This window comes from Pelodiscus sinensis, chromosome 9 (assembly GCF_052426305.1).
Source record: "Pelodiscus sinensis isolate ZL-2025 chromosome 9, ASM5242630v1, whole genome shotgun sequence".
NCBI lineage: Eukaryota > Metazoa > Chordata > Testudines > Trionychidae > Pelodiscus > Pelodiscus sinensis.
The window spans coordinates 42,924,841-42,946,012 of NC_143060.1; the positions used below are offsets into that span (position 1 = coordinate 42,924,841).

At 42.2% G+C, this 21,172-nt stretch overlaps 1 protein-coding gene across 7 annotated transcripts in view; it reads right to left on the reverse strand.

The window, feature by feature from the left end:
• Positions 1–12,214, reverse strand: part of COL11A1 (collagen type XI alpha 1 chain) — a 262,532-nt gene extending 250,318 nt beyond the window's left edge. For 3 of the 7 annotated variants that reach the window (XM_075936624.2, XM_014571895.4, XM_075936623.2), the window contains exon 1: positions 11,731–12,214. In XM_075936624.2, the coding sequence (XP_075792739.2) occupies positions 11,731–11,845 (115 nt within the window). In that variant the 5' untranslated portion in view covers positions 11,846–12,214. The remainder of the gene's footprint in view (positions 1–11,730) is intronic. The other 4 variants (XM_014571898.4, XM_075936627.2, XM_014571897.4 and 1 more) reach the window with 2 other exon arrangements.
• Between the last annotated feature and the right edge of the window lie 8,958 nt (positions 12,215–21,172).

Here is a 21,172-nt window from a genome sequence, read left to right on the forward strand (position 1 = left end):
CACGTCTAGATTGGCCACAGATGCTTTTCCGCAAAAAGTGCTTTTGCAGAAAGCGTCCGTGCCAATCTAGACGCTCTTTTCCGAAAATGCTTTTAATAGAAAACTTTTCTGTTAAAAGCATTTCCGGAAAATCATGCCAGTCTAGACGTAGCCTCCATGTTCCCTGATCAACAGCTTGTCTCATTAAACAATTACATATTTTTGAGCAGTAACTTCTGTTAAAATTTAAATGCTATTTTAAGAAGTTTAAAACAATATTATTTGGGCCAAGAGTCTACTGACTATCTTTCTAAAATGATTCAGAGGGGTAGCAGAGTTAGTCTGTAACAGGAAAAACTTAAAAAAAACCAAATAGTCTAGTTGCACTTTAAAGACTAACAAAACATGTAGATGGTATCATGAGTTTTCGTGGGCACAACCCACTTCTTCAGATACAGGAGTATTAGAAGTCCAGATCCAAGAATAAATAAGGGAAGGAGAGGGAGGGGAGGAGTAAAAAAAAAGAAAAAAAGGAGGAAAGGGAAAAAAAGAGACAATGAGTAGATGGTTCAAATAGTTACAAGATGCTGATAAGAACAATTAGCACCTCCCTTGTTTGGTTGATTTGTTAAGTCATTAGGATGTGGAAGGTAGTGCAGAAGCCAGCAGATGTCCCTATTTATACCATTTGCATAAGATTTAAACTTGTGAATGAAGTTAAGTCCCAAACCTTCTCTATGATGGGTCCCAAACTTGTAAATAAATTAAGTTCCAAGGCTTCCCTGTGTATTTGGCTTGTGGAATTGGCCTGAAACAAAATGATGACTTGGACATCCATTAATGAGTGTCCAGGCACATTAAAGTGTTCTCCAACAAGTTTCTGTGTATTGCCTTTTTGGATATCTGATTTGTGTCAATTAATTCTTTCCCATAGAGACTGTCCAGTATGATTTGGTGGCTGATGTGGTTGGGTCCAGTGATGAAATCACTAGTGTAGATGTGTGGGCAGAGTTGGCACCGGGGCTGATTGCAAGGGTGTGTTCCTGGATGATTATGATGGAGGTGTGTTGCATGGTTACTGGAAAGAATTAGTTTGAGGTTAGGAGGTTGTCTGTAGGTGAGAACTGGCCTTTCCCCCTAGGCTTCTGAGAGTGAGGGGTCATTTTCCAGGATAGATTGTATATTGTTGATAATGCGTTGGAGGGGTTTAAGTGTAGGTGATGGCAAGTGAAATTCTGTTGTTGTTTTCTCTTTTGGGCCTGTCTTGAAATAGTTTATGTCTGGGTAGTCTTTTGGCTCTGTCAATCTGTTTTTTCACTTCTCTGGGTGAGTATTTCAGTTTTAAGAATGCTCTGCAGATGTTTGTCTGTCTGTGGGATTGGAGCAAATCTGGTTGTATTTTAGGGCTTGGCAATACACAATAGATTGAGAAATGTGTCTGGGATGGAAGCTAGAGGCATGAAGGTAAGTGTAGTGCTTGGTAGGTTTCCGGTATAGGGTGGTGGAAATTTATCCATCATTTAATGAATTTAAAATAAATGTTTACTATGAAACATATGAAAACCCGGACAAAGTCACATTCTTGGGTGCCACTATAATTCTGACAGAGAAATTAAATAAATTCAAAAAAGCAATAGAATCGAGCCATCAATAATAACTACAGTAAGTGTAATCTGTCATTCTGAGTGGAACATGTACAATCCCTACCAATGGTACTAACCCTCAGCTGGCAAAAGGAGCTGCACTGTTTTGTACCAGCTGGGGTTCAGAGCAGTTAATATGTATGTCCCCATCCTTTGCAGGTAGGTAAATATACCTTTTATCACCTCAGCTCCTGTTTTTTAACTTGAATATCAACTACGTACACCCTACCTGGAACAGTACAGTAGTTTGTCTGCTTTTGCTGCAAAACAAGAGATTGATCCAAGGTCAGAGAAAGACCATACACAGGCACTTTACAGTTGGGAATTATTATTTGAGGAAGAGTAAATTTTCAATGTGACAGTCTGAACCCTGCTCAAAAAAACCTTTCTTGACTTTAACAGGCTTGTTAGTTACCACTCAGTACCTAACCTCACCTCCCGTCTTCCTGAGGGTGGTCTTTGAGAAGCTGGTTATAAGCCAACCCCATCATCAGCAGACATCCTCCAATAGTCTGGATCGTATTCAATTATGTTTCAGACCAAGATTTGTACAGACTGTCTTCAGGGTCAACAATGATCTCAAGGCAATGGACTGAGGTAAAATATCCGCACTAATCTTATTACGTCTACCAGTAGCTCTCAGTGAGCTTGAATGAAGAAGTGTTGCTCTCTTGACTAAGGATCCAGTGGTGGGGACAAAATTCCTTTTCAGTGGCTTTGATCATCCCAGAAGACTGTGATGGGAAATTGTTCTTCTTACTTCAGAAGTCCCCACAGTGTTGAGTTTTTTCCCCTCACATATGGACCTTGCCCCAGCCAAAGACCACTTCAAAGCTTCAATCTTTTCAAAATTTGGTTTTCCCCATTTTAGGTAGGGCAAAACAAACTCTGCCCCTTCACTGCATTCTCAGATTCAATTCAAGGTGCTGGTGACTGAGCACAGTAATGCTCTAGAATACAGTTATGCTAAAGATTGCCTCTTCCCTTATGTCTTATTATCTCAGAGGTTAATAGAAGGAAGGCATGCCTTTCAATAAGATGATTGTAGTGCAGGCCTCTGGATATGGAATTCATTCCCAAAAGAAATCTCACCAAGCTTGGACCTGACTATACTTTGATTAAAAATGTATATTTTTACTCAACTGCTTGATGAAAAGTACATGGTGAAATCCTCTTAGCAATTTGTTTTTCAGTTGTTAAATCCTTAGCTCTGTTCTCTTCAGTTATGAGAGACAATTCAGACAATACGCTCCCAAATTTAGGTAAAAGTGCTAGACTGTCTTCATCTAAATTATGTATAAGACTTCCACTTTTTAAAGTGATGCCATAATAAATTATAATAAACAATTTTACCGGATTCAGTTTTTTTTATATAGATACAAAAAAGGAAAGATGGGAAGCTATACACTTGAGTTGTCCAATATATTTGTACAGTTTGTTGAAGTTTCCTCTCTCTCTCTCTCTCTGTATAGGTAGAAAGATAGATTTTCCTCCTGATTTTCTCACCATCAGTGAATAAGTACAAATTAATTAGAAATGTCCAATCTTAAACACAGCGTAAGATCTGGAGCCATTAATCACAGTAGGCCAGATCAATCCATGGAGAACACAAAAGACTAATTTGGCCCAATAATATTAGTTTCTTAAATTTTATAGTTCTATTTTCTGTTGTTCCTTAGCAAATGTGATACATTATGTCAAGAAGACATTCTATTGGAAGTCTCTCTAAACTTTAATACGAATTGGAACTTAGAGTGTGGGTATAATCTTTCTTCATTCCTAAATTTATTTTTTTTAAAGTTTACTCATTTTATTTGACTGTGCCAGCTATTAAAAGGGTACCTACCATTCAGCAGTGAAATTGTAACAGACTGAAAAACATCCACACCCAGTGAGTATTAATTACAAGTCTTCAGGTATTTCTCACTTATGGCCAAGACTTTCTGAAATGGATGCCTAAAATCAGACACTTAGGTACATATTTAGACTCCCACTTATAAGGTTCAGTACTTTTGAAAATCACACCATTAATTAAAACAATAGAAGCCTAAATTTAGGATCCTATTTGTCTATATTTTTGGCCTCTATTTTTCAGCACCCATCCAAGGCTAATGCTTATTAAAATCTAATAACAGTGGCCTACTATCTATGAAGTGAGTTAGTGGCCCTAGGCCAACTCCTAGTGGGCAGACATCCAAATAATAAAAAGCTATTATTCCAACAGTTTTTATCTAGCACTAGTTTTGGTCATTGCTTCAGAGAGACTAAAGATTGAATGAGCATGGAGTCTAAACTAGCCTTTCTCCTATAGTGATTAATGAGACATTGGTAGGGAAGAAGAGAGTAACTAGAACTGTCACTGCCCCGATTTGTATCTGCATAGTGCAGTCATTTCAGAATCAGAGAGAAATGTGTGTTTGTGGGAGACTTAAATACTGATTGTGTGAAAGCTTTCATACTAGGTTTTTATTTGGGTTTTGTTTAGCTACCATTTCTCAAGCTCTTTTTTAAGTAGTTCTCTTACTGTAAAACCTAATAATTCAATTTTTTGCATTACATCTCACAGATTATTAGCCTGTTCTCTATTTCTGTACATATTTAGCAAATAGTCTTGTTTAGTAGCTAAAACTTGAACCTGCACTAATGGACAGACCTCAAGGAACCAATAACTAGTTAATCAGTGGGAGGAGGAGCATTTACTAACTGCTCTCAATTTTGATGTGGTTAGCCAGAGGTAGATCATTTTCAATGGAAAATCCTTGACTTTTGGATTCTCTTCCTTCTCGAGTTGAACATACTCTGTGTCTGTTGGCATTTAACGTTCACTTCAAAATGTATCTATGTACAGGCATTTGCTATATGAGAGTGGTTGCTGGTTTTGTAATGTAGTGAACTTGTTTATCTTTTTATATTTGTATAAGACTAATTTTAATGTTGTACGTGCACCCAAGGGCAATTGGGATGGGAACGTTCAGAAGTTGAAAAACAATCAATAATACTATATTAATGCTTGTATTTCATCTGCCAATCCAAAAGTGCTATACAAAAATAAATATTTAGGATTTGCCCTATTTCACAGACTGGGAAAATGAGGAACCGAGAGGTTAATTTTCATGATTTAGAAATTGAGTCTAAACTATGGAGTGGGTGTACAACTCTGAATAACAGTTTATCCTTATCTAGATGTCTAAATATGAATGTAAAGCACCCAGGTTTGAGATTTTGACCCATGACTGCTCCTTACAGGTAAAAGTAGTCATTTTAATCACAATAATTTTATTGTACTTTATCTTAAAGAACATTCAGCTAATGCCCAGGGCTGTTACAATTTCCAGGAAGACTAGGACATGCTGTAGATCACTTTATTATTTGGTTCTATAAGAGGAATAGATTACCCAGCTGCATACTGGAATTCCTTAAATCATTTGTAACCAAGTAATTACTTTACTGACAGGTGGGCTTTTCCAAAAGCACTCAGAACTTGCCTAACTCTGTTCCCACAGAATTCCACCACTAACTTCATCAGGAGCAGATAGGCAGATGCAGAGCTGCTCGCTTAATTCACTCAACATTTTTAAATTATAATTCAAATTAAATACAAGGACACTGTGAAACTATTTGATGTATTTCAGATGACCACGAACAAGTAATTGTCTCTCTTCTCAGAGCCCAAAACTGTACAACACGTACTAAAAATCCTACTCAGGTCTCACATTGAAGTCAGTATAAGAATTTCTTGGGTATAAACTGCAGGATGAGCTCTTTAATGAGGTTAGCTTGAAGGCTTCAGTCATTTAGCTGAAATATTTTTGCAGGAATTAAGGAGTATGCTTTTAGGTTTTCATTACATACCAAAAATGGTCTAGACATGGAGTGTAACCTAAATTTTTGAGGTTGAGGTTTCATTAATACTTCACATATTCTGCCTAAACAGTGGCTTCTTCATTATTTACAATAAGACCTTCTTTTAGACTAAGTATGTTAGTTATTTCCTATGATTTGCAGCATTTAGTTAACACATGCTGTTTTAATGTATCTGATTCGGAAACTGCTTACACTGATATAAAATCAGTATAACATTGGATCAGATGTTTAGCTGGCTTAATATTTTTAACTCCACTGGAATCTTAGGCCAATATGCAGTAATGAGGATCTGGCTCAATATCGATTCTACTGGAGCGAACCCTGATTTACATAAGAGAGTTGGCAGATAAAATTAGAATTTAGTCTCACGGTGTCTAAGCATGATGACACCTCTTTTACTTGCTGAGCTAAAAAGTATTTAGTAGAGCTACTAGTTCATTGATACAATATTTTCATATATGACATTTTGAGACCATCAGAACACAAATTAAATTCCTGGACTAGCATATCCTCTTCACCATGATCTTATTACTATGCTGCTGGCTATGCTGATTGCCATTTTTTTTAGGTTAAAAGGTAACCTAAAAATGAAAGACACACAGTGTCCCTTCTCTTAGTAAGAATGTGTCTAATAGCTAAATATAAAATATTAGAGATTGGGACTTGTGACCCCACATGTTTGTAGATACACAAAGAAGGTACTTCATAGAAAATTTTTTAGCTTCCAAAATATCCTGATTATGGATTACAGTCTTAAAGGAGGTATTATGTACACTTTTTAAACTATATACATCAAAAATCTTTAGAAGAAAAGAACAAAGATCTAAGGGTCAGAACTTCTGCTGGTGAAATTTGGAGTAGCTCCTTTGAATTCAGTGTATTTACACCATTTGCACCAGCAGATGATCTGTTTTAAAAGACCCACAGATTGAGAACTTGATTCCACAACTACTGAAGTCAGTGGCATAACTCCTCATAACTATAAGCCAAGCAAACCATCCCTCAGTTTTTCATCCCACTGACATCAAGGAGACTGGCTTTAGAGCTTGAATAATAATCTTGTCCCAAAATTATAACTAAGCGTTTAGATTGCTAGAATATTTTTAGTGTCTGAATTAAGCCAAAACTTGCTCACCTTAAAGGAGGACATGTGTAAGACTCAGTTCAATACTCTTTAGTTTAGCAAGATGACCAGCATTTAGCCCATATTATATAGTCATTATGAACCTAATTCAGTTGCAATCAACATCAATGAAAGCAAGATCAGGCCCTATACTTTTTATTGTGTATTTGTTTTTATTATGCATCCTTCATTTTAACCTGCTGGCAAACTATGCGCTCCTAATACCAATTCTGCCAAACAAAATTCTATTTTACATGCTGAATGCATTAACACTTCAACACATATACAAAATCGCAGGCCTAAAATTTACAAATGTTGTACGTTCCCTTATATGGGGTAACGTGCTGAGAAATTTCAAATACTGACAGTTCCTGATAATATTTAAATAATGAGGTCAACAATTAATGTAGTACATTTATAGTTTGTAAAGATGGTATTTAAAACCTACTACTCTAATTATAACCATTGACAAGATGCATCAGTGTTCATCTAAGTTCAGTAAAAGCTAATTTTCCCATCTTTGCCATTTCCATCCAAATGGCAAATCTTCACCACTTTGTGAGGCTCTACTTTCTTAACACAAGAGATGTCTCCCAAGGGCGATTTAATTTATTTGCACCCATTATCAACAATAAGTTAGCACATGTTAAGAGAATTTCCTATGAAAAGAAACAAAGAGTGAGAAAAGAAAAGTAACTTCTTAATCTTGTAGGCACATGGAAACCCTACTGTTAATCACAAAAAATAATAACAATCTGTAAGAGGTATAATTGCTCCAGCATATTTTAGGTGCAATTAAACTTCAGCAATAATTCCATGGTTCTTTGTTATACTGCATCCTTGGAATTAAAGCCCCTATTGCTGCAACTACTGCAGATGACAATACTACCTATGCTATTTTTTAAATCAGAAACCTAGAACAGGTTTTGTTTTAAGAAAGCTTTTATTTTCAGTGTAGAATATCAAGTCAAACACATGCTTCTACATTAATATAGATATAACATTTTAGACTGCATTGTTAGTTTGTGCTGTGTTTTGTGTGTTTATAGATATTGGACATGATTATATATTTTAAACAAGACAAAATAAAACCAGAGGCTATGAAGTGACTTTTTTGTTTTTTCTACTGCAGAGCTAGTAAAAAGACATAGCCTGAATTGTCCATTCAGGAGTCTGTCAAGTCTCCTTGTAAATTAAATATAAATCACCAGAGTCTGCAGAATCTACAATACATACCAGTCATATTTCTTTGTCAGCTGCCTGTCTAAGAAAAACCCCTTAATTTAGAATTTCTGCAATAATTCAAAAAGAAAAAAACAGGCATATTCACTCAGGGTAAGACAGCACCTTCTGGGAAGATAGGACCATTTCACCTGCTGATCCCTGGGACTCAAACAAACTTTTCAGCTGGGACCACCCAACAGTTACTCTCAATGATTCTTCCTATGGTTGGGTCAACTTAACCTATTTTTCTTCAGTCTTGGAAATTTTTACTGTTACCCTTTGGAGGACTATGGTATTTTTAATTAGATTTAGTCAACATTGGCAAATATTTGACTAAATTTTAAGTTCAAGCTGACATGAAAATTGTTCAATTTCATAATAGACCTTTAACGCACAACATGCCAGTCAAATGAAAGAGGGACATCACTAATAAGCTGATCTGAGTAGACATTTACAAGTTACTATTTGAAATCACCACTTTTATTTTGGTGAATAATAATTAGATATTAAACTGTTTTAATTTGAGAAAGCTGAAAAGTTACATTTCTATTGAGACTCAATAAGCATTCAAAATCAAATTACATACTTTCAGGTGCATACAGATATAGAAAAGTTTCCTTTTTCCATTGTAATTGGCCCAATTCACTTTTCCTTATGCACCAAGAACACTTACTATTTTCTAGAGTTTTGGGAGCATACTAATGGGACGATTGAAATAAAGCACCTACAGTATATTTGAGCAACATTCTGTCATCTGTGGATTTATTTAAACAGGTCACATTTCTTTTCTTTACCTATCATATATTCAATAAGACTTCTGAATATTGTTTTATAGTCTGATGAATAGCAAGGTTTCCATTTACCAGAAAAGCTAAAAAAGTTGTGTTTTTTTAAAATGTCTTGCTCATGAAATTTAAATCAGCATTACAATAGTGCATTGATGCCAAGACCTTACAAAAATTTATACTGCTGAAGCCATGCCATTTTGACTAAATGAGTTTATTCATTCCAAATGCATTGCCAACAGATTTGGTATTTAAAGGTGAGAAGGCTGGGAGGGTGAAATCAAAGAAAGTCTTTTAAAACTGTATTTTGTTTACCTGTGCCAGGTTATAAAGCCAAAAATATTTTCTAACAAGAGGTGCTGAGAAGTTAGTGGGAACTGAATTGACAAAATATGATTCAGTATTTTCCCTCATTCAGCTGCTTCTGAGGTCTATGGCTTTCTCTGCCTTGGGGGGGGGGGGAGGGGGGGGGAGAAGAGATCCTCAAGAGCCTAAATAGGAATTCTCAGGAACCTCATTCATACTGTGAAAGGTACCTATCATTTTTCTATGTGAAAAAAAGCAATTTTTAAGAAAAAGCCAACACATAGGAATTTTGTTGTGATTTTTAGAAGGAATTGTATTTTACTGAAAAAGTAATTAATATAAAATTTAATTTATGTGAGTATGTTGTGTAATTAGCTTTATAAGATGACAGTTTATGAAAATCCCAATAAAACAAAAAACTCATAGGTCTAATCTTAATGCAGTTACAAAGGCAATGATTTATATTGCATTCTGATTAAACATTTCAATATTTTCATTTTATCATATGACTTACAATTATGTGTCTAAATGTTTTATTTTCATATTTGCTTTCAAGCATCAGTCACTGAAGAGAGCTTTTTGTAGATATTAGTGAATGCTATTTTATTTTAGTTTATTTTTGAAGTCTTTTGAATAACAGAAGAACATAAAAGACTATTCAGAAACAACAACTTAATACTTCATTTGGGAAATTAGTTCAGATCTAGCTGTCACTGTAGTCAAAGAAAACACTTGTACTAACCTCAATAACCTAACTACACAGCTACCAAAAGTTTGCAAGCAAATGGCATTCCCTGTTTCTGAACACTGAAACTAGTGTGATTCTGCTCAGGAAATTTTCAGTAAAACTCACAAATAGTAGAAATCTTAAGGTGTTCCCTGCAATTTTGAAATTCTGGTGTTTCCTTGCTTCATTAGAATGGAGAAAGATTTTCAAAAGCAATTTTTCACATAGATTTTATTTTAGTATATGTATTAGTCTCTCAAATCTGTGCTCTTGTTATTCTTAAAACTATTTTAGTAAATACAAAGCAGCTTCAGCTTAATTTTTATCTGTGTTCCTGGGGTTCAGATTTTCATTTAAAATACAGACTCAATCCCAAAACTCAGAGATGCTTTGTCTTCATAACTACTGTTATGCAGTGCAGGCTGCAACAAATTGTCACCAGCTGGCATCCAATTTAGCATATAGGTTTAAAAAACACCCAATGTAGTGAGTCTTTGTCTTCAGTAGCACTCATTCAATAACTTCAGTTTCAATGTAGTAATGAGTAGCCAAACCCCTGCCGTTAGAAGGGGAAATTTATCCTTGGTGCAGCGCTACTGGGGTCCTTGGAATTGCAACAAGGATGATTTTGGCCCCTTCCTGTCTAAACTGTAAATGAGACCAGCAGGGGGCAGAATTACTGATTGATCTGCTCCCATTCCCGCGGTGAGCAGGTATGCAATACTGAATGGAAACGTGGAGTTTTTCCACTTTCCTGTGCGCCCCACCATAACGACTCCGAAAGTGGAAAGCGACCCAGAAACGGGCAAATCGCCTCCTAAATAACGGTATTACACAAACAACACCAGGACTGCGTTTTGGGAGCGTCAGCCTTCCCCCTACCCCAGGCTGTGAGGCCCCGAAAGAGCAAAGTTGCCACAAAACGAGCCTCATCCCAACTGCAGATCGCAGTGAGGAGAAGCAGCGTTTCCACTCGGCTAGGCGTGCGAGGCCACTGGCTAACACGCGGCCAGGTTGTGAGTGGCGTTCCACATACAGGCGAGCAGACCTTTCACGCTCATAAAATCGGACTGTGGCCGCTGGTTTCCAACGGGGGTCTCCAAACAGGACGCTTCTGGAGCGGTGCTTGCTTCCGCTCACGTCCGTGCAGAAGCGCGGCTCTCCGAGCGCAGTGCCAGGGTTTTGCCTTGCGCGCCCCTCCCCTTTCCACCCACCTGCAGGCGTGCGAGCTCAGGGCCCTGCCTACCTTCTGCGCTCCGCCCCCTCCGCCCGAGGACGAGGATTGCGGCTGCTCGCGAGCCTGCTAGTCCCAGGAATTGCACCCTGCTAACCATGTCCACTGACACCTAACGGACCACTGCTCTTCCCCGCGGAGGCCGCGGGCAGTGCGTGGGGGCGCCCCTGCTCGGCGCCTGGCTGATGCCGAGGTGCTTAGCCTGGCTCCTGCAGCTGACCTCCCTGCCACGTAAGAGCCTTTAGCTCCTAGCCTGAGCGCCTGGTTAGTTACCGCTCTCCGTTTGGGAGCTGCCCGCACAGCCCACCTGGCAGGGCGCGCAGGGCCCCGGCTAGCCAAGGGCCCTTTTCAAATAGACGTTTCGCATGGCAATCCTTTGCCGCTCCAAAACCTTTGCAAAGGGAAAGAAAGAAAGAAAGATTGGGGGAGGGAGGAGTGTGAGACCCCCCCTCGCCGGGCCGTCTCCCCGCTCCTCGAAGGAGCGCGCCGAGATTTTTGTTACACTTCTGCCAAGACTTTGGGTGAACTTTATCAGGCCAATGACTTGGGGAGCTCAACCGAGCCTAAACCGGGGTGTCATGCTGGGGGGAGCACAGAGCTTTGTTCCCCTCCTCTCTCTCGGCAGTTACAAGAGAGGTCGAGGTGGGTCTTTCCCTGACCCGCACTCTGGAAAAGCGCCTCTAAATCTGGCGGTGCGGAGAGGTTGAATGCCCCGAGCTAAGCCCCCCCCCCCCCCCCGCTTATTATCGCCTCCCCAGGACCGGCATCTCATTTGACAGGTCTTCCTAAAAGCTGGCGGCAGCCTCGTCCTGCATTTGCCTGCCCCGCTCCTGTCTCTCTCTTACCTCCTCTGACCTCTGCCGCCTGGAGCAGGAGAGTAAAAGTGATGAGTGTGGTGACAGTGGAGTCCCGGAGCCACCTTTTCGTTTTCCACCGTGTGGACCATCTCTGCAGCGCCATGCTGGGCGCCCTCAAGTGCGAACCGAGCTCCGGGCGCCTTCCAAAGTATCCCAGCCCCGTCCCGTGCGCGGTAGTCCCAGAGATGCTGCCCCTCAGAGAGCCATGAGCGCAACACCCAGGGGGGAGGTCTTTTGTCCCGCTCCGCTCCGTGCAGGCCCCGCCGCTCCGTGCTCCCGCAGCCCCTGCCGTCACGCTGCAGGGAGACGCGGGGCTTTAATCAAAGTGCCGGGAGCACGGCATCCCCCTCAAGGCTGCATCCCGTCAGGGGCTGGGCGAGAGGCGCGCGGCAGCCACCCCCGGCAGCCCAAACTGACAAGCCAGCGGCAGGGCAGAAGCCAATCGCGCGCCTCCTCCGGCAGCCCACAGACCGCCCTCCCCCGGCCCCGCCGCCCAGGCTGGACCAGCCCCCGAACCGCCCAGCCGGGCAGATCGATACTTGGGGAATGAAAGGAATGGCAGGAGCTTCCGTGCGCGGCAGCGCCGCTGGAGTGTCCCAGCCCGAGCCCGACCTGCTTGTGCCCCGCCCAGGGAGCCCGGGCGCGGGGTGTTGGGGAGGAGGGCTAGGGCAGCGGGGCAGAAGGGGCACGGGGCTGGGGTCAGTATCACCGTACCCTGGTTCCCCCAGGTCCGCGCTGCGAAAGTTACAACCCAGCCCGGAGCACGAGCGTAGCGTGGTGCAGCGACAGGTTTGCCCGCTCCCCGGCAGCAGGGCGCTGCCACAGGGCTTGGGTATTCCAAAGGACTCCAGCGTGACAGGGTTTGAGGAAGGAAAAAATAGGGGGTGAATCCCCCCACCAGTTGATTGCAGAGCAGAGGCCTTGAAAAGGAAGCAGAGGGGCACAAAATGTAGAAGTCCCGAGTTTGAAATAAGCTAATCAATTGAAGCAAAAGCAAATTGTGTAGTTGATTTCAAGGTAATTTTGAAAGCGCTTATTTTGAAATTTGGTGCGGTCTACACAGCGCTTATTTCAAAATAAATTGCTATTCTGAAACGTCCGTCAGGATGCGTCTACATAGCAGGGGTCAGCCCGAAATAAGCTACACAAATTGAGCTACATCAACTCCGTAGCTTATTTCAAAATAGAGCACTCTTCCTCCGACTTCCCTTATTTCTGGTACAATTAGGGTTACAGGAGGCGGAGTATGAAGTCCTCCAGCTTGACAGTATTTTGACACTATTTTGAAATAACTGCCCGATGCGTAGACGCGGACTAAGTTATTTTGGAATAGCGCTAGTTATTTCAAAATAGTGTTGCAGTGTAGATGTACCCTCACTGTTCGTGGAATAAGGTTTACAGGGACATCAGAATAGCATGTGCGTTATATTTCGAAATAACGGGTGCACTCAAAAGACATGGAATAGCTATTTTGGGATACTGGAGGTATCCTAAAATAGTGCTGCAGTTTAGATGTAGCCTTTAAGTCCAACCTTTCCTTTGAACTGCTGTTGTGTATAGGAGTGCATCTACACAGCACCCTAAATTCAAAATAAGATACACAATTTGCGCTACACAAATTGCATATCTTATTTCGATTCAATTTCAAAATAGCGTATTTCAAAATCTGGTCTACACAGTTTTTGTCTACACAGTGCCAAAATTAAAAATAACATGCTATTTCAAGACCTCCCTTAATCCTTGTGCAACAGGGGTTACAGGGATGCCAAAATAGCGCATACGCTATTTTGAGACCTAGTTCGAAATAGCATCAAAAGATGCAGGGTAGCTATTTCAGCATATTTCTGATATCCTGAAATAGCCTCCTGTGTAGACGTACCGCTAGTATATTCTGTATTATCTCATATGCATATGCTGCTAGAGCAAAGTCAGTTTGCTCAGACAGCCAAACCACTTAACAAATTTTTCTCACAGAGGAGTCCTTAAAAGAATCAGGCTTTAAAAGGCGTTGGTTAATCTAAAGTGACTATTCTTTATTGATGACTCTAGTCATGAGATTTGTGAAGTTTTCTTTATTGGTATTTATGCTTCAAAAATGTTAATTTATCTTTTTAAATGAAAAATGTCAGTTTTAACAATCACATAATTTAATAACGGCTTCCAAGAAAAATGAGTTTTACTAGGGAGCAAAAAGCATGACAAGTTTAAAACAAAAAGGAATATATTTCAGAACTTAACAGTAACACATTACCCTTTCATTGCCTATGCTGTAGATCAGTGGTTCCCAAACTTTTCAGGATCACACCCCCTTTTTGATTTTTAAGAAACCCTCATGCTCCTCCTCCCAAAAAAATAGCAGCAAAACTTGGGGTGGGATTGATAGGGTGTGTATGTGTCTGGGTTGCCTTATGCTCCCCCCTGAAATTTCTTCACGCCCTCTCCCCCCAGGTGGAATGAGGAATAATGGAGTTCAGTCTAGGGGGGTATGTCTACACTACCCTCCTAGTTCGAACTAGCGGGGTAATGTAGGCATACCGCACTTGCAAATGAAGCCCGGGATTTGAATTTCCCGGGCTTCATTTGCATAAGCGGGGAGCCGCCATTTTTAAATCCCCGCTGGTTCGAACCCCGTGTAGCGCGGCTACACGGGGCTCGAACTAGGTAGTTCGGACTAGGATTCCACGAGGTGTACCTCGAGGGTTCCACGAGGTTCCACGAGGTGTACCGGTAGTTCGGAATAGGAACCTAGTCCGAACTACCTAGTTCGAGCCCCGTGTAGCCGCGCTACACGGGGTTCGAACCAGCGGGGATTTAAAAATGGCGGCTCCCCGCTTATGCAAATGAAGCCCGGGAAATTCACATCCCGGGCTTCATTTGCAAGTGCGGTATGCCTACATTACCCCGCTAGTTTGAACTAGGTGGGTAGTGTAGACATACCCTGGGGGATTTAAAAATGGCGGCTCCCGGAAACATGCAAATGAAGCCCGGGATATTTAAATCCCGGGCTTCATTTGCAACTCCGCTTTCCCTCATTATCCTACCTAGCTCGAACTAATGAGCTAGTGTAGACGTACCCTAGGAATAACACCAGGTCTCCCAAATCTTAGTTTAGTGATCTGCTTACTGATCTATACTGCCTCCTTAAATGTCCAGCATCAATAGATAATGACAAAGGGTAAAGGAAAACTTCATAAAATACATACATTTGGCTAAACCTACTTGTCTTCACTCTCAAATGCACCATGGATTTTAAAAGATAGCTTATGAAGGAAAAAGAGGCTTGCATCCCATTTTCTTTATGTAGAATAAACAAGTCATTACATATTTTATTTACACTGGATGGTAGAGTTGTAGAAATTCCTGTTTTAATTACCATTTTCCCTAAAAGACTCAATGACAGCTGAAATCATAACTATAAGAAATATAAAAAATCTTGATTTTATCAATTTTAGAGTTGTATCTATTAAATACCAATTCTGCAATTAGTAGCTCAGGAGTGGATTGCTATGCCCATGTGGAGATCAACTAAAGTAAAGAGATGAAAAATAACCAAACTAAAACAACAACAAAACCTTGGAAATTCTAAAAGCAAATACTTAGTTTAAAAAAACTGGGTAAAATTACGAAGTGCTAAAAGAGAACCTACTTATCATATAATCTATTTATAAACAAGGAATTAATTATTATTGTATATTCATTCATTTATTTATATTGCCATCAGTACTGTGTTTGACATTTCCTAGAACAGATAAGCATCAGTGACTTTTTCAGTAGGTCCTCTTCCCCTTTTCCATATCTGTGGGAGTTCTCAGGGGACCTCTGCCCTTCTCACTTTACATCCTATCTTTCGGTGATCTCATCCACTTATGTGGCTGCAAGTGTCATCTCTATAGTCATGATTTACAAATTTCTCTATCTGTCAGCAATATTTCTCCATCATCTCAGCTTGTCTCTGTGACATCCCTGCATGGATGTCTTGTTACCAACATGAATTGGTAATTCTTCTTGTGTCCTCATAGTGCTTCCTACCAAATCTGTGCACATGCAATTGCCAGTTATTGCACTCTGCCAGGTCACTGGACATGCATTCACATTCAAGCAGTGGATATCTAAGAGATGCTTCATATTTTGAGGCTTTTTGCCACTGTCACAGATATTGGGGTATTGGTGATAAAGGCCCACTTGATCGTTGTATCTCTAAACCAGTCAACTTCAGTGTGAAATCAATTAAGGCAATGTCATAGAGTCCAGGGTCAATCTGCACCGGCGAACAGTGTAGCCCTTATTTGTTTGGCTGACAATGTAAAGGGTTTGACGGTGACAAGAAAAGATTGTTGTGAATTCAGTTGACTCAACATTGGTATTATAATACATAACAGATGCTTTGGATCTGTACATCAGCTTAAGTGAAAATGGCCAAAACTGAACTCCTTTTTTCCCCATCCAAAACAGTTCCCATTTCTCCTCCTTTACCACTGTCAACAACATCACCATCCTTCTCATTGCTCAGGCATATTTGAATTTTCCACAAACTGGTGATATTTATTTTTAAGACATTTGACTCAGATAGTGTCCCTCTGTGTTTGGATATTTTGGGGAGCCAGTAACAACAGTCTCTATGCTATGGAAAATTAAATATATAGAGAAAGAGAGGGATGAAGGAAGGGGTTATCAAGTGATTAAAATGATTAAAAAAATTAAGCACAATTAATTTCACTTTAAACAACAATAGAATGCCATTTATTTAAATAATGTTGGATGTGTTCTACATTTTCAAATATATTGATTTCAAGTATAACACAGAATACAAAGTGTGCAGTGCTCATTTTTTATTTATTTTTATTACAAATATTTGTGCTCAAAACAACAAAAGAAATTTTATTTTGAATTAACCTTGTACAGATACTTTAATGCAATCTCTTTATTATGAAAGTTAAACCTATGAATATAGAATTATGCATAAAAATACTACATTCAAAAATAAAACAATGTAAAAGATTAAAGCTTAAAAGTCCACTCGGTCCAATTTTTTATTTCAGCCAATCACTCAGACAAATAAGCCTATTTACCTTTGCAGGAAATAATGCTGCCCACTACTTGTTTACAATATTGCCTGAAAGTGATAAAAAGGCATTCACATGACCAGGGCTGAACAAATCAGTATATCTACACGCCCGTGGCAAGTAGATTTCAGCGGGTCGCCCCGTTCACCGGCGGCACGTGCATGCGCAGTGCGGGTCTGGTGCATGCGCGGTGCTGGGCTGGTGAGTGGATTTCGCAACAGTTTGTCGAGCCCTGCACATGGCACTGTTGTAGATGAAATAGCAAGATATTTACATGCCAGATGCACTAAAGATTCATATGTCCCTTCATGCTTCAATTACCATTCCAGAGGACGGGTGCCCATACAGATGATGGGTTCTGCTTGTTAATCATCTAAAGCAGAGTGGATCAACACATGGTCATTTTCATTATCTGAGTCAGATGCACTCAGCAGAAGATTGATGTCCTTTTTTGATGGTTTGGGTTCTGTAGTTTCTTCATAGCAGTGCTGCTCTTTTAAGACTTCAGAAGGCCTGTTCCATATCTTATCCCTCTGGGTATGTCTACACTACAACGTTAATTCGAACTAACTTAGTTCGAATTAGTTAATTCGAACTAAGCTAATTCGAACTAACGGATCCAGACTAAAAAACTAGTTCGAATTAGCGTTTTGCTAATTCGAACTAGCATGTCCACATTAAGTGGTCCCTGAACAGGGCTCAAGGATGGCCGGAAGCAGTGCCGGCAGGGCATCAGAGGAGGACTTAGAGTGTGGAGATGCTGTCCCAGGCTAGCCGAGGGCTGTGCTTAAAGGGACCCGACCCCCACCCCGGTCAGACAGTTCTCAGGGGTGCCTCGCTTGTAAAACAGTCCTGGCTTGGAGTGCCCGGACTACCCACACTGGGCACATCACAGCACTCGGCCATCAGCCCGGCTGCACTTGCCGCAGGCTGCCATCTGGGGAGAGGGGGCAATTGGGGGGCTGCAGGAGAGCTTCCACCCCCAGAAGCCCGGAGAGCCAGCCCAGTCCTCCTCATCGGGGGCTCGTGCCCCATTCCTCCCTCACCTCCTTCCACTTACCCTTCCCTAGCCCCTCTTCTTGATGTACAAAATAAAGATAACATGTCTTCCAAAATGGAATCAGTCTTTATTGAACAAAACTGGGGGAGACTGGGAAAAGGAGGTGGGAGAGGGGAAGAGAGAGGCTGGGAGAGGGGAGGGCAACTAAAATGATCAGGGGTTGGGAACAGGTCCTATATGAACAGAGGCTAAAGAGACTGGGACTTTTCAGCTTTGAAAAGAGGAGACGGAGGGGGGACAGGATAGAGGTCTCTAAAAGCATGAGTGGGGTGGAGAGGGTGCATACAGAAAAGTTCTTCATTAGTTCCCATAAAGAAGGACTAGAGGACACCAAAGGAAAGGAATGGGTAGCAGAAAGTTGTTCTTCACAAAGCAAAGAGTCAACCTGTGCAACTCCTTGCTGCAGGAGGCTGTGAAGGCTAGAACTAGAACAGAGTTTAAAGGGAAGTGAGATCAAGTCATGGAGGCTGGGTCCATGGAGTGGTATTAGCCAGGGGGTAGAAGTGGTGTCCCTGCCCAAGGTTTGTGGAAGGCTGGAGAGGGATGGCACGAAACAAATGGCTTGGTCACTGTCTTCGGTCCATCCCCTCCAGGGTCCCTAGGGTTGGCTGCTGTCGGCAGACAGGCTACTGGGCTAGATGGACCTTTGGTCTGACCCAGTATGGCCATTGTAAGCTCAGGGCTCAGGGTAGGGTGTCTTACTGGACCCCCTTGATTCTCTTGCACACCTGCTCCTGGGTGGCCAGGCTGGCAGCTCTCCTGCCCTAGACGGCCACTTTCCTGTGCCTAGTGCAGAGATCGTGGACGAGGTCCATGATGTCTGCACTAGCCCAGGTGGGTGCCTGCCTCTTGCGGTCCCGGGCAAGCTCCCGGGAGCCGCCAGCCTGGTTCCGGGAAGAGGGGGAGAGCTGGGGGGCATTGGGTGGGTGGCTCGATCCGTGCCAGGTGCAGGGTCTGCTGGCTGGGTGCTGGCAGGCTTGCACCTGGCACGGGCACCGTAGCCTGCCCGTGCCCCTTTAAGGAGTTCGGGGCTGGGAGGGGGGCAGAAGAGTTTCCCTGGTGTTGGCCAGAGTGGCCACCAGGGAAACCTGGGGAGGGCTAGCCTCCCACTAGTTCGAATTAACGGGCTACACACCCCTTAATTCAAACTAGCTAGTTCGAACTAGGCTTAAGCCTCGTAAAATGAGGTTTTCCTAGTTCGCACTAAGCGCTCCGTTAGTTTGAATTAAATTCGAACTAACGGAGCGCTAGTGTAGCGCCTATGAAAGTTAGTTTGAACTAACATCCATTAGTTCGAACTAACTTTGTAGTGTAGACATACCCTCTCACATTTCAGAAAGCACTTCAGATTTTTTAAACCTTGGTTCAAGTGTTAGAACTATCTTTAGAAATTAAGATTGGCTACCTTCTTTGAATTTGGTCAGATCTGCAGTGAACGTGTTCTTAAAATGAATAAATGTGTTATTCATATTATGGGTCATCATCCGAGTCAGTTAGGAAATATATGGTAAAATATGGGTAAAACACAGAACAGAATATATACAATTGACCCCTCAAGGAGTTTAGTCATGAATTTAATTAATGCATTGCTATTATTAATGCAATTAAAGCATTATTTTTAACAAGTGTCATCAATGTGGAAGCACTGGAATGGTTGCCAAAACATGACGAGGCAAATGAATGTTTAGCATATCTGGTATGTAAATGTCTTGCAAAGCCAGCTACAATAGGGCTGTGCAAAAGCCTTTTTGAGTGCAGTTATGTAAAAAAGTAAACTACATTTGTAAGCTGCACATTTCATTACAGTACTTGTATAAAAACATTTCATTACAGTACTTGTATGAGGTGAATTGAAAAATACTATTTCTTTTGCTTATTATTTGTTCAGTACAAATATTTGTAATAAAATTAATAATATAAGGTAAGCACTGTTTACTATGTATTCTGTATTTTAATTGATATCAATACAGGCAGTCCCCGGGTTACGTACAAGATAGGGACTGTAGGTTTGTTCTTAAGTTGAATCTGTATGTAAGTCAGAACTGGCATCCAGATTCAGCCGCTGCTGAAACTGATCAGTTTCAACAGCGGCTGAATCTGGACACCAGTTCCAACTTACATACAGATTCAACTTAAGAACCCCAGGCGTCCCCAAGTCAGCTGCTGCTGAAACTGATCAGCAGCTGATTCCAGGAAGCCCGGGGCAGAGCAACACTGCCTCGGGCTTCCTGTAGTCAGCGGCTGGTCAGTTTCAGCAGCGGCTGACTTGGGGACGCCTGGGGCAGAGCAGCTCGGGTGCTGCTGGGTTGGTACAGTAGCGCAGCCGCTCCTCGGAGCTACTGGACCAACCCAGCAGCACCCCAGTTGCTCTGCCCCAGGCGTCCTGATTCAGCCGCTGCTGAAACTGATCAGCAGTGGCTGAATCAGGACGCCTGGGGCAGAGCAGCTGGGGTGCTGCCGGGTTGGTCCAGTAGCGCCAAGGAGCGGTGCTGCGGGACCAACCGGCAGCGCCCCACCTGCTCTACCACAGGCCCCGGGCTTTGCTCCATGTCTCCCTGGTCTGCTGGGGGGGGCATTAGCTGCTTCCCCCCCCCCCCCCCCCCCCAGCAGACCAGGGAGACGCTGAGCAAAGCCGCGGAGTTCCCGGGCCGGACCGCGACGCTTCCAGATCAGCGCTGCGGGTCCGGCCCGGGTCCTCCGCCGCTTTGCTCCGCGTCTCCCTGGTCTGCTGGCTCTCCCAGCAGACCAGGGAGACGGGAAGCAGCTTTTCTCGCCCCGGAGGAGGCAGGCAGCGGGACCAGGCGTCCAGCTGCTCCAGTCGTCCGAGGCGAGAAAATCCCCGTTTGTAACTGCGGATCCGACGTAAGTCGGATCCGCGTAACTCGGGGACTGCCTGTATGTTTGAAAATATAGAAACGTATCTGAAAATCTTTAATAAATTTCAGTTGGTATTCTATCACAATGAAAACTGTGATTAATCATAATTAATTTAAATCATGATTATCATTTATATTGTGCGAGTTAACTGTAACTCAACTGTAACTGTAATGCCTTGAATATATATAACAGTTGTTGGCTTACGCGGGTTCTCCAAGATGATGCTCAATAACAATTATGTTAATCAGGCCCACTGAAGGGAGAGGGGAACAGTTGCCCCAGGGCCCAGTGATTCAAAAGGGCCTGGGGCTCCTGCGCTGCTACTGCGGCAGGGATGGTGCCTGGACGAGGCACTTTAAATCACTGGTGGAGCACCAAACAGTACATTCCAGGTGGCTCTGAGGGATTGGGGGGGCACACCATGATCGGA